General features: G+C 35.1%; 2 protein-coding genes across 5 annotated transcripts in view; one reads left to right on the forward strand and one right to left on the reverse strand.

The window, feature by feature from the left end:
- On the forward strand, positions 1–8,978 carry LOC128243691 (cilia- and flagella-associated protein 418-like). The gene is made up of 6 exons (XM_052961597.1): positions 1–151; positions 1,062–1,128; positions 1,637–1,701; positions 2,792–2,857; positions 6,620–6,768; positions 7,065–8,978. The coding sequence occupies exons 1-6, from the start codon at positions 63–65 to the stop codon at positions 7,160–7,162; spliced, it is 534 nt and encodes a 177-aa protein (XP_052817557.1). The 5' UTR covers positions 1–62; the 3' UTR covers positions 7,163–8,978.
- The window catches only part of LOC128243690 (exocyst complex component 2-like), a 27,521-nt gene continuing 23,621 nt past the window's right edge, over positions 8,559–12,458 (reverse strand). For 3 of the 4 annotated variants that reach the window (XM_052961594.1, XM_052961592.1, XM_052961595.1), the window contains exons 25-26: positions 9,601–9,694; positions 8,563–8,696 (exon numbers count right to left, since the gene is read on the reverse strand). In XM_052961594.1, the coding sequence (XP_052817554.1) occupies positions 9,613–9,694 (82 nt within the window). In that variant the 3' untranslated portion in view covers positions 8,563–8,696; positions 9,601–9,612. Of the gene's footprint in view, positions 8,697–9,600; positions 9,695–12,458 lie in introns of all 4 variants that reach the window. The other variant, XM_052961596.1, reaches the window with a different exon arrangement.

The following is a 12,458-nucleotide window of genomic DNA, read 5'->3' on the forward strand; positions in this document are numbered from 1 at the left end:
CAGTGACAACAGAAAATATTTCGACATCAATTACTTACAGGATAATAGTAATTAAAACTGACATGGCTGATGATATCGACGATTTGTTAGATGAAGTGGAACACAAGTTTGTGAAAGCAAAGACAAAAACTGTCATTTCACGTAAATCTAGGTATTTTGGATTTCACTGGAGAATCGACTTTTTTTCTCAAGACTCAAATTGATATTGTATAAAAGAGCATGTAATGATAATTATTATTGCATTGAACTACTTTTCTATGAATACTGTATTCGCAAGCATATAGAATATTTTTGTGTTTTAAAGACAGAAAATAGGTCCTAGTCCAAATACGAAGAATTTTAAACCTTCTCTGTGGCCTAGTGGTTAAGCCTCCGCGTACGGAGTGGGAGGTTGTGGGTGTGATCAGTGGGCACGTCATACCAAAAGACATAAAAAGTTGGCACTAGTAGTTCCCTTGCCTGGCGCTCGGCATTTAAAGGGTATTGCTTGGAAAAGTGGTGTACTCAGTACTGGTTTAACCCAGGAAAGTTGTACTGTGTATGGATAATTTACGCTGAGCACGTAAATGAACCAAGGGGTCTCTTCGAAAAAGAGCTAGGGTAAAGCACCCGGACTTTCTTGTATCCCACCACTGTCTCTTCAGCATGCTGTACCTTCAGTAAAAACAAAGGACCCCGATGGAAATAAGTGCTTGCACTTTCACGGGTTATCCTTGATCTCAAGGTCTAAAGAAATACATACATACGAAGAACATGTTTACTGTAGTAGTGGGAAAAGTACCTAGTCTAAAATAATAGTAGAGTACATAGCAGTTTGGGGCTCAAAAGCACCACCGCCAAAAAACTAGCATGGCAGTCTTTTAGAGTCAGCTATCCAAGCAGCTGGTTCTTAACTTCTTACCATCACACACACAACACTCCTCACCCTATAAACCTTTTAGACCTATGCACTTCCGCCTATGCTTTGTAAATTATGTAATGAAAAATCAGCCATTAACATCGTTCAGAACATAGATAAACTGTAAAGGTTTAATTTGAATGTCCTGTGCCTTCTTTTTCAGTAGAAAGAAGTCTGATGATGAGATGGATGACATCATCAACGATATTTGTGGAGATCCTCATGCACCGGTTACTTTTCTTGTTTAGTTTAGTTTGAACTTTATATTTTTTACAACAATTGTGAAAAAAGTTATGATACTATGTAACTTTCATTGACACAATGTTACACGAGAGTGTGATCTTGTGTGTAAGGGGAAACCGGAGTGCCTGGAGAAAATCCACCGGCTTGGTGACCACTAACCAAAATCCATGCGCCCAGGCCGGAAATCGAACCTGGGTCGCCTTGGTGAGAAGCGTGGGTTGTCCGGTTAGCACGCTTTTCTTGTTTAAAACTTTTATCATAATGCAAATTATATTTTGAAGATCATTAAACATTACAAATATAGACAAAATGCTTGTATAAGTGCTACAGTATATTCTGGTATGAAAAAGTTCTAGGGTGTAAGAATCAATTGTTTAAGTTTTTTTCTTTAATTCTGATTGAAAACTCAGAAATTTTATTGATAAAACAAAAATGTTAGGCCTACTTCTATCTTTTATCTCTTGCGTTATGTACACGCCTTTTTTTGCTCTTCAGGAAGAGTCCAATGCCACCAAAAGTGCTCAGAGTAAAACCTCACAGACACGGCCTAAACTGTCCAAGTAAGCACTTTACTGACTCCATCACCAGAGATCTTTGTTGGCTTTAAAGTTTACATTTAACTACATTACTATACTGTCAAGAGATTATTCTAATGTGTTGTACATGTTAATACATGTGCCGCAAAATTAAGTTGCTTTATTATTTATTTCTATTTATTCACAAATTTTTACACTCTCCTTATCCGTTGTATAGATAAAACTTGACGTTCATATTGTATAATACGCAATTATCTATGACGTCATTTTTTATTTCAATATTGCAATTCAATTTGACTAGCGCGATGTGATTTAACCAATGATAAACAATGTTAAAATATCAGCTATTTTTTTATACAACTGTTTGTTGAGGGTAACCTTTCTTTAAGAACAAATACTGAACTGCAGAAGATACTGCTAATTTTGCATTGTAATGAATAATTATTTAAAATGTAAATATAAATATCGGTCACATTTTTTCTTGATTTTATGCTGAATGAACACAGTAGGGCAATCAAGCAAATTACCAAGAAGTGCTGGCACTCTTCATGGAATTTCCTCGCGTACCTTTCTGCATTCATACAGCATGAACGCAAGAAAAAATGCGTCCAATACTAAGTATCCAATGTCATTTGTGTAAACTGTTGATATCGAGGGTTTAAAACTTGTGAGACTACTTTCACTGGTCTGTGGAAAGTCTCTGACATTGAACAGAGCTAAAATTTATTATTTTCATATTGCATTGAAAATTATGGCATGTACACGTACCGTTCATGCGTTTTCCCAGAAAAAAACAGCTGCTATGTTTAAAACTTCTTCCTTGTCAATTTTCCTCAAAATATGCAATGATTAGATGTAAACATTAATTTAACATCCATGTTCTTTAACTGTTTCAAGTGTATGTTATAAAAGGGTTTTTTGATTTATTTTATTACTACACTACAGAACTCACACAGATACTTTAGATACATGAACTTACTGTCGTTGTGACTCATACCTATATAATGACTACAATATGGTGAAAAGGAAGCAAACAATCCTTCTTGCTTTGTTTAGTAGTGGGGACAGAACTTCACAGATTGAAGTAATGTTACTAGTTTGTCTTCTTTTGCAGGTGTTTCCCTGTGTTTATAGGCGGTGCTGCTGATCCACAGGGCTATGGAAACACCGTCAACAAAAGGTAGTATGATACGGATGTAGCTATTGTCTAGTAGAATCAGATAGTCCTTGTTGAAAATATCAGGTCAGCGAAAAGTAATGTTGTTGGTATAGAATCTATGTAATTACAGTGACTTTACATATGCTGTGTATACAATATATCAACTTCTTTCATACTGTGCACAATGCAATATGGTATTTGTGCTCAATATTCATTTCCAGTACATTTGTATCCTTGTTAGAGTCACCAAAAAAAATTGGGTGCCATCTTTAACAAACACAGCATTTATTACAGAGTACAATTTCTTAACAAAGGATTGAAGGAAATCGATGATATTGATTTTAAAACCATTTCTTTGTTAATTTTTTCCTCTGCTTAATTTGCCTATCCATTGAATTTTATAAGCATTTCTCCGTAAGAGTATACCTTTCAAGTAAGGGCTATTCCATTTAAACATATAACCCCCCAGGGGGAAGGCACTTTTGAATTATACCACTCCCCTACAGAAGCACCTTTTGGTACCAAATAAGTGAAAAGTCACTCACCCATACACTAACAAAACAATTGCCTTTCTCCCAGGGTTATAGGTTTTACTGGAATAGATTTTATCACATATTTACAGGATTTCCTTAAATACATAATTAAACGTCAAATATAAACATTAATTTTATAACTTGTTTAAAATGATTCATATACTGCCATAAAGACATTCATATACTGTCATAAAAACACAAAGGAATTATACATCCAGCAACATTATCAAGCCAACTATCTCAGAATTGCATGAAATCCAATCATGCTCTTGTATGTGCTTTTGACTAGCTCATACTTTATTATCCCCCGCCGAATCGAAGATTTCGTGAGGGGGATATTGTTTTGGCGTTGTCCGGTACCATATCTTGGTAGGCATTTATCAGAAAATTTTCAAACTTGGTCAGAATGTTCCCCTTGATCATATCTCGACCACTTTTAAAAGTGGGTCACATGGGGTCAAAAACTAGGTCACTAGGTCAAACAAATCTTGTCCAGAACCATATCATGGTAATGATTGGTCAAGTTATGTTCAAAATTGGTCATGATGTTCCCCTTAAAGAAATATAGACGACATAAAAAAGTGGGTCACATAGGGTCAAAAACTAGGTCACTAGGTCAAATCTTAGAAAAATCTTTGGAACATACTAGAGGCATTTTACATGGTTGAATATTCATGAAACTTAATCAGAATGTTTTCCTTGATGAACTCTTGGTCGTTTACAAAACTGGGTCACATATGATCAAAAATTAGGTCACTAGGTAAATTATTAGAAAAATCTTGTCCAGAACCATATCATGGTAATGATTGGTCAAGTTATGTTCAAAATTGGTCATGATGTAAACCTTAATGAAATATGGACCACTTAAAAAAGTGGGTCACATGGGGTCAAAATCTAGGTCAGTAGGTCAAATCTTAGAAAGATCTTTGGAACATACAAGAGGAATTATACATGGTCAAATATTCATAAAACCTAATCAGAATGTTTTCCTTGATGAGCTCTTGGTCGTAAATAAAACTGGGTCACATTTGATAAAAAAATACGTCACTAGGTAAATTTTTAGAAAAATCTTGTCCAGAACCATATCATTGGTAATGATTGGTCAAGTTATGTTCAAAATTGGTCATGATGTTCCCCTTGAAGAAATATGGACCACTTAAAAAAGTGGGTCACATGGGTCAAAAACTAGATCAGAAGGTCAAATCTTAAAAAAATCTTTGGAACATACTAAAGGCATTTTACATGGTCAAATTTTCATGAAACTTAATCAGAATGTTTTCCTTGATGAAATCTTGGACTAATTTAAAACTGGATCACATATGATCAAAAATTAGGTCACAAGGTCAAATCTTAGAATGTACCCCTTGATGAAATATGGACCACTTGTAAAAAGTGGGGCATATGGGGTCAAAAATTAGGTCACTAGGTCAAATTTTAGAGAAATATTTGAAACACATTAGGGGCAATATATATGGTCTTATATTCATGAAACTTGATCAGAATGTTTTCCTTGATGAACTCTTCGACATGTTTTAAACTGGGTCACATGTGGTAAGAAATTAGGTCACTAGGTCAAATCTTTTAAAAATCTTGTCCGAAACTATTTAATGGTGGGGATTGGTCTGATTAAGTTCAAACATGGTCATAATGTTCTCTTAGGTTTAATTTTGACTGCGTTTTAAAAGTGGGTCATATGGGTCAAAAACTAGGTCACTAGGTCATATCTTACAGAAATCTTGGGAACACTCTAGAGGCAATACATCTGCTCTAATGTCCATGAAACTTTATCAGAATGCCTTGATGAAATCTTGGAATAGTTTGAAACTAGGTCATGTTGGGTCAAAAATGAGGTCACTGAGTCAAATTTTAAAAAAAACTTGTGGACACTCTAGAGGCTATATTTTTTGGCATATATCTGGACCAATCTTCAGGAAACTTGATCAGAATGTTTGCCTTGATGAAATCTTAGATTAGTTTGGAACTGGGTAACATGGAGGCATAAACTAGGTTTCTTGGTCAATTCTAAATGTAATTTATATACAATATTTTTTTTATTTCAAACAGTTGCAATCAAACTCAAACTCTGATATATATATTTCATGAACAATTGATTTCCATTCCTTGACCTAGCCCAATCAGGCGGAGAATATCAACTCAACGAATTTGCTTGTTTAATTACATACATAATGAAAAAAAAGATTTTGCAATTCATTGTAAATGGTGAACTGAACTAGTCTATGATGTTTATCATTGGAGGTACTTGTGTGCATTGCACCCTTTACTCCGGAGTTGGGCATGGATGGGAAAAATAAAAGACTGGGTACACCCTCTTTATTCACTTGCAGGTACCAATATATACATCTGACAGCGCAGAATAAATATGACATAGAATAGCACCTTTGCTTAGCAATGCAAAGAAACCTTGTCCTCTAAAACAAAAATATGTGTTGTTTGGAATTTTATTTCATAGTTTGTCAAATGAAAAGAGGAAATGCTGTCTGTGTTCATGTCAGGTCAGTCACAAAGGTGGGGGGATGTCATTTATGATCAAGCACATGGAGAAGAAACACCCCTTTCAAGCATGTACTTTACTTAGCACCAGGAAACAATACTGACTTTTAAACACCTCAAACACACTAATCACACTAAACAGTATAGAGTATTGCTGTATTGGTCAGGAACCAGGTTGTACAAAGGTACCTGCCAAAACGTACTTGGGCCATGGGTAGCTGGATCTCCATCCATGCCCTTCTAGTGAGGGCTGTTTTTTCCAAGACCATTTCATTATTTGAATTTGGGTGAAAATACAGTTTCAATATTTAATATTATGTCATCTGAATACTTTTTCCATTAAAATTATTTTTCTGAAGAAAACACTATAAAGTCGAAAACGAGAAAGTCTGCATTTTTTTCATGTGATAAACATTAAAAATATAGAATACTCTGAAAAAAGCAATGACCTGTACTCAGAGTTCCTAGAATGAATTGTTTAAATCCAGCTTACACTAAAACTAGTTTATCATTGGTAATGTGCATGTATTGTTTAAAACCTGGTTGTACAACTCTATGTGACCATTGCGTTGGTATTCTAATACTATAACCATATTAGTTTGATTTTTTTTTCAAGCATTTCATGTATTAAAATTGACTACATGATTCAGTGGGAAATGCATGTATGTTACTAGCATTTCATATTGTTTGTACATATACATATTAAGATGCACCGAACTATTGTTTGATTGTTTTGCAGGTCATGTAACAAGCTCAGATGCACCTCCTGTGATTTTCTTGTGGCGTCCTTCGACAACTTCACCTGGGACAGAACCACAGACTATTTGTTCCTTAGAAATAACTCTCCAGATTTCAACAGACTCAAGTCAAAACTTGTTTCAAAAAGAGGTATAGTTTTTGAATCATAACTTACTTTAATTTGCCTTGTTTCATCGACAGGAAGTATTTGTTTGTACATGTGCATGAAAATCTCCTTTTGTACCAAGCCTATAGCCTGTTATTCATATTTAGCAATAAGCTGACCAACCCTCGCATTAATCACTTTTCATATGCATTTTTTTTTTATTTCATTATCGTTTTCCTTGAAATTTTATTTGTACCTTAAATTTGTAGTATTGTATTAATGTTACTTGATGAATGTATGTCAACTTATTGTGTCTGCCAATGTATGTGGGTCTTTGCAGGGTGGAGAGCATACTGCTGTCAATGTTGTCATCAGGCAGTGGACAGACTGACGGACACACAGACACTGTCCGTAAAGTGGGCCTGCACCAGCCATTGACCCCCCCATCTGCCATACAGGGAACTTTAAACCTCATTTTATAGTGACACCCCCATTCAACATAAAAGAATAATAAAAAACCAGCCATGCTTCATATGGACATGACATTGATGACACTGCTAAGAGGGAGAATAAAACCTGCAATGCACTGCTTTTTTTGCCATCATGTGCCCTACATCTTACGGTAGTTTCAAATACACTGCATTGTCTGAAACTAGACAATTTATCTCTCTTACATATACTTTGTTTAATTCCATTGCACAGCATGACTTTTGAGGATGTTGAAATTGCAGACTCTGTAAGAGGGTATATCTCGGTGTCACCTAAACTTGTAGGGAAAAGTGCTCAATACATATACTTATCACAAGTTGTCAATGCTTTACAAAGATTGAGAAATACATGATAATTGTGTGCACTGTAGGGATTTAAGTATTTGTGTAGCTCTCATCTAAAATCATTCTCAATTCTGTGTAACCTGCATAGCATGACAGTCACATAGGGATCCCGTTGTCCAGCATCATCATCATTAGCAGCATCACACGTTCATTTCCATTCTCTAACTTCAACTTTTCTTCCCCAATCTTGGCCACAATGCTTATTGGCATAATATCTTGACCAAGTTTGATTACCTCTCCGATCACCATTGTCACTCTAGAGTTTTTGCTTTGAATTGGCAAAATGGCAGGGACTCTGAATTGGTGACACATTTTTTTAGCGGAATTCTAATTAGTAACAAAATGGCAGGTGAAAGTTCTTGTATAAATCAATGGAGGTTTATTTCTTTCTTTAAAACTATTTATGCAAATAGCCATGGTGCACATGATGTTTAATCTGTAAAGGATGTGATTAATTTTGCTTTCTGTTTGTTTGTATGATTTATGTTCTAAATCAAATATTGGCAATTGTTATTAATTAATCTACCAACTATTTATTAAAGGGGCACGCATACGTTTGAATAATATATTCAAAACTATACTCCAGTTGTAAGTTTTGGCTTCATCATGTCTAATTGCAATATGTATTCCTAACTGCTTACATTTTAATTGCGAGATAAATTTCTGAAATAATTAGTACATCCATTAACATCCTGCACTAAGGCAGTGTATAGTGTGACACAGGACTATCCCATTTTTGCGCCAAGGTAACCAGTCTTATATTATTGTAAAATACAGTTAAAATATTAAGATTGGTCAAAATATTCTCAGTCCTTTCAAGGCCAAAAGGTTCCTGTAGGTAAATCACTTAGCATGTATTAAAAAAAAAACCACCAGCACTAAACAATTTTTACTTTATTTTACTTTAATAATTTATTATTATCTTGAAATTGTTAAACATAGTATACAACATATTACAAATGAAAACAGATTATACAGTAATAAGATACTAGAACTAGTAATTTAGCAAAATGTTATTGAATACATCAATGTATATAAATAAGTACACCAAAGTTCTATTGCACATAAACAGCACTTCTACCAGTGGCACATTCTTCATCCCCATCTCTCTGGTGTCATATCTGCTGAACGTCTTGCCACTGAAAAACACTTACAAGTTGTGTATTTGAACACATACAAGTTGAATTGGATAAACATTTAAAAAACAATTTATTTTGACTTTCAATGTATGCATATATATCAAAAAACTGTTTCAAATAAAAACATGTTTTTTTCCAGAATTGAATCACATCCATTTTAATATTTGATTTTCTTTTTTTACTGTTATTTAAATTATGTTTGTTAATTGTACCATATATATCACTGTCAAAGTAATCATGACTTATTGTATTGTGTTCTTTGAAATAAATGACTCAACAATTTTTGTTATTGTTTTTCATGTAATATAAACTTTGTATATAAAGGTAAAATGGAAGCGTTTATAATAGAGACCATTATTTACTTTTCCCTCACAAGCAGTCCGCACATAACACCATTAAAACCATAGTCCCTTTAACAGTATAATGATTTTTACCCATAAGAAACTCGCTATCACAGAAGTGATGAATACCCTGAAATGCTGCCTAGACGAAGGAATGGTTTAATGTGAGTTTAGACTGTTCGAGCTCCACGAAGCAATACATTCATATGCCAGGACTTGATGTCAATGCGACTATTATTGAAAATGCAGCTTATATGCATTTTATGAGATAAGTACAGTCACCAGGTAGTAATTTTAAACAGCTAGAAGCCAACCTAATGATGATTGTATAATTTACTATCTGACCAGACAACATGAAATGCAGGAATAATAGGCATGCTCGAAACAAATAAGGGTGACTGGAAGTAGTACTTCAATAATGTTGCTCCGCCAAGATTCTCCTCATATACTGACATAGAATTTACCGGTAAGTGTTTGTTAACGTAATATTATATACAGCGGACTGTTCTATAATTATAATTATGCCTGAACAAAATTATTGAACACAGCTAAAATAATATTACCAATTTGTGGACCTATGAATGTTGTGTTGGATGGAAGCAGAGTAGCTGTAGTTTCATCTGAGCACGGAACTTCTCCTGTAGCTCGACCACACGCCTGCAGAAAAGAAAATGTACAGGAATGAATGTTAAATTAAACAGAAACAATGAAAATCTAAAATTTCTAAGCTTTAACTTGTTACAAACTCTAGCAACATGGGCGTCTGTTTACCACTTTATGACACCAATGGTTTAGTTTATACTAATTTACTTAAGCTGCATTATGAAGACAACTGTAAGCTATATGAATCATTCTTGAGTGCCTTTTCAGGGTATAATTAAACCAGTACTACTATAGGTAGCAATGCAATTTATCCTCATCCTACAGGGCTTTTTCTGCCCATTTTAGGAAAAAGACCCTTAACATTTTGGGAAAATTTGCGTTGCGAAATATCTCATTATAGTCTCATATAGGGTAAAAAAATTGGTCAAAGTGTCCACTACCAACCCACAGACAATGCACGTGTGCCTTACCAGCCTGGTAGGGGTATTTTCTCAGGGCTTTTCAAAATGGTTACCAACTTACTAGGTCATGATTCATATCACCTGACAGCTTTCTTTACAATCCAGCTAAAATTCATTTAAGCTAAAAGCTGCAGCCAATTTTAAACTAGAAGCGCCGCAATGCGATGAAACCAGGTTTTTGTTATGGGCAATCAGAAATTGTAGCCAATTAATTTGTTGTATGAGCAAGTTCAATCTGCAGCTTCATATAAGCTATATTCACACTAAGATTCATCACTATCCATTAATTCTAACTAAGTTGTTGGGCAGAAAAACATTTTTCTATTTTTAGGAACAGTGACCTTGACCCCACCTCCCAAGCTAGCTCTTCACATAAGCTACCTTCGCTGTAAGTTTCATCAATATCTACCAATGCTAACTCAAGTTATTGGGCAGAAACCATTTTTCTATTTTTAGTAACAGTGACCTTGACCCCACCCCCTCGAAAGAAATTCCAAGCTTGCTCTTCACATAAGCTACTAGTACCTACACACAAAATTTCGTCAATATCTATCAATCCTAACTAAAGTTATTGGGCAGAAACCATCTTTCTATTTTTAGTAACAGGCGACCTTGACCGTAGCCCCACCCCCCTCAAAAGCAATCCCAAGCTAGCTCTGTACATAAGCTACCTACACACCAAGTTTCATCAATATCGGTCAATGCTAACTAAAGTTATTGGGCAGAAACCATTTTTTTATTTTAAGTAACAGTGACCTTGTCCATTTTTCTATTTTAAGTAGGGATGCAAACGAATGGTAAAATTGATATTCGAATATTCGGTAATTCCTTCGATCGAATATTCGAATATTCGATAACCAAAATACATCTTCTCGAAGTTGCATTAAACTATTATTATCATTCGCTTAAGTAATAGCCAATTCATTTTGATCCTACTTTGTCGTAGCAACTACACGCGGCGGACCCTGACTTCCCCATATGAGCCTCTGAAATTCCCCATTTTTATATAGAAAACGGTAATTCATTATGAACAATCAAAAATCAAAATCGAATAATTCCGCTGCCTTCATATTGTGAAACAATGTGAAATTAGATGGATTCCTAATCATATGGCGTAATGAGCCAATGGAGGGTCTTTCCGTAGGACGAGCAGTCTCGTTCTGTGTTAGACCTCTACCTTATATACCAAACCAACTCGGGAACTAGTAAAATGATAAAACGAAACATATATGAATTTGATTCTTCTACATCAAAAGAGGCAATATATCCTAAAACGCTATACTATACAGTAACATTTCAAAGCAAGAACAGTGCATCGAAACATGGAAAACAGTCAACAGCACATACATGTAACTGCATTATTGTAGCAAATGCCATACATAGTATCACGGCAATTTGAGCAATGTTGCATAGCTTAATCTGCAACCAAGACAGCACATTAGTGTGAAGGCCGTTTCCTTAAATCCTTAATTGGCAAAGGCATTGGTGTCACTTGTCCAATAGCAAGTTGTAAAATTACGGGGACTTTTTATAGTACCCGGCGATATGTCCCTAAATGACATATGACGCGTGTTTAGTGTATTGTCATCACATTCACACCTCTGGCATTAGGGGCCAATCATTGTAAAAACATGACAAACGAACTAAATACACAATAGCAGCCTTGTAGGTCAAAGTTTTTTTTAATTTTATTTATTCAACATTTTTTTTCGAATATTCGAATACCGATTTTGACATTCGAATACCAAACGTTTGATCGAATATTCGAATATTCGTTTGCATCCCTAATTTTAAGTAATAGTGACCTTGACCATAGCCTCTCCCCACTCAAAAGCAATCCCGAGCTAGCTCTTCACATAAGCAACTTACACACCAAGTTTCATCAATATCGGTTAATGCTAACTAAAGTTATTTGGCAGAAACCATTTTTCTATTTTAAGTGACCTTGACCTTAGCCCCTCCCCCCTCAATAGCAATCCAAAGCTAGCTCTTCACATAAGCTACCTACACACCAACTTTCGTCAATATCTATCAATCCTAACTAAAGTTATTGGCCAGAAACCATTTTTCTATTTTAAGTAACAGGCGACCTTGACCTTAGCCCCACCCCCCTCAAAAGCAATCCCAAGCTAGCTCTTCACATAAGCTACCTACACACCAAGTTTCATCAATATCTGTCAATGCTAACTAAAGTTATTGGGCAGAAACCCTTTTTCTATTTTAAGTAACAGTGACATTGACCATTTTTCTATTTTAAGTAATAGTGACCTTGACCATAGCCCCTCCCCACTCGAAAGCAATCCCAAGCTAGCTCTTCACATAAGCAACTTACACACCAAGTTTCGTCAATATCTATC

Source organism: Mya arenaria, chromosome 8 (genome assembly GCF_026914265.1).
Source record: "Mya arenaria isolate MELC-2E11 chromosome 8, ASM2691426v1".
Classification (NCBI taxonomy): domain Eukaryota; kingdom Metazoa; phylum Mollusca; class Bivalvia; order Myida; family Myidae; genus Mya; species Mya arenaria.

What these genes read in the sequence shown, in the direction of transcription:
- LOC128243691 (XM_052961597.1), top strand. Translation starts at nt 63, where the DNA reads ATGGCTGATGATATCGACGATTTGTTAGATGAAGTGGAACACAAGTTT. An exon ending in ACACGGCCTAAACTGTCCAA is followed by an intron (nt 1,702 to 2,791) that starts GTAAGCACTTTA and finishes CTTCTTTTGCAG; the next exon opens with GTGTTTCCCTGTGTTTATAG. An exon ending in GGAAACACCGTCAACAAAAG is followed by an intron (nt 2,858 to 6,619) that starts GTAGTATGATAC and finishes ATTGTTTTGCAG; the next exon opens with GTCATGTAACAAGCTCAGAT.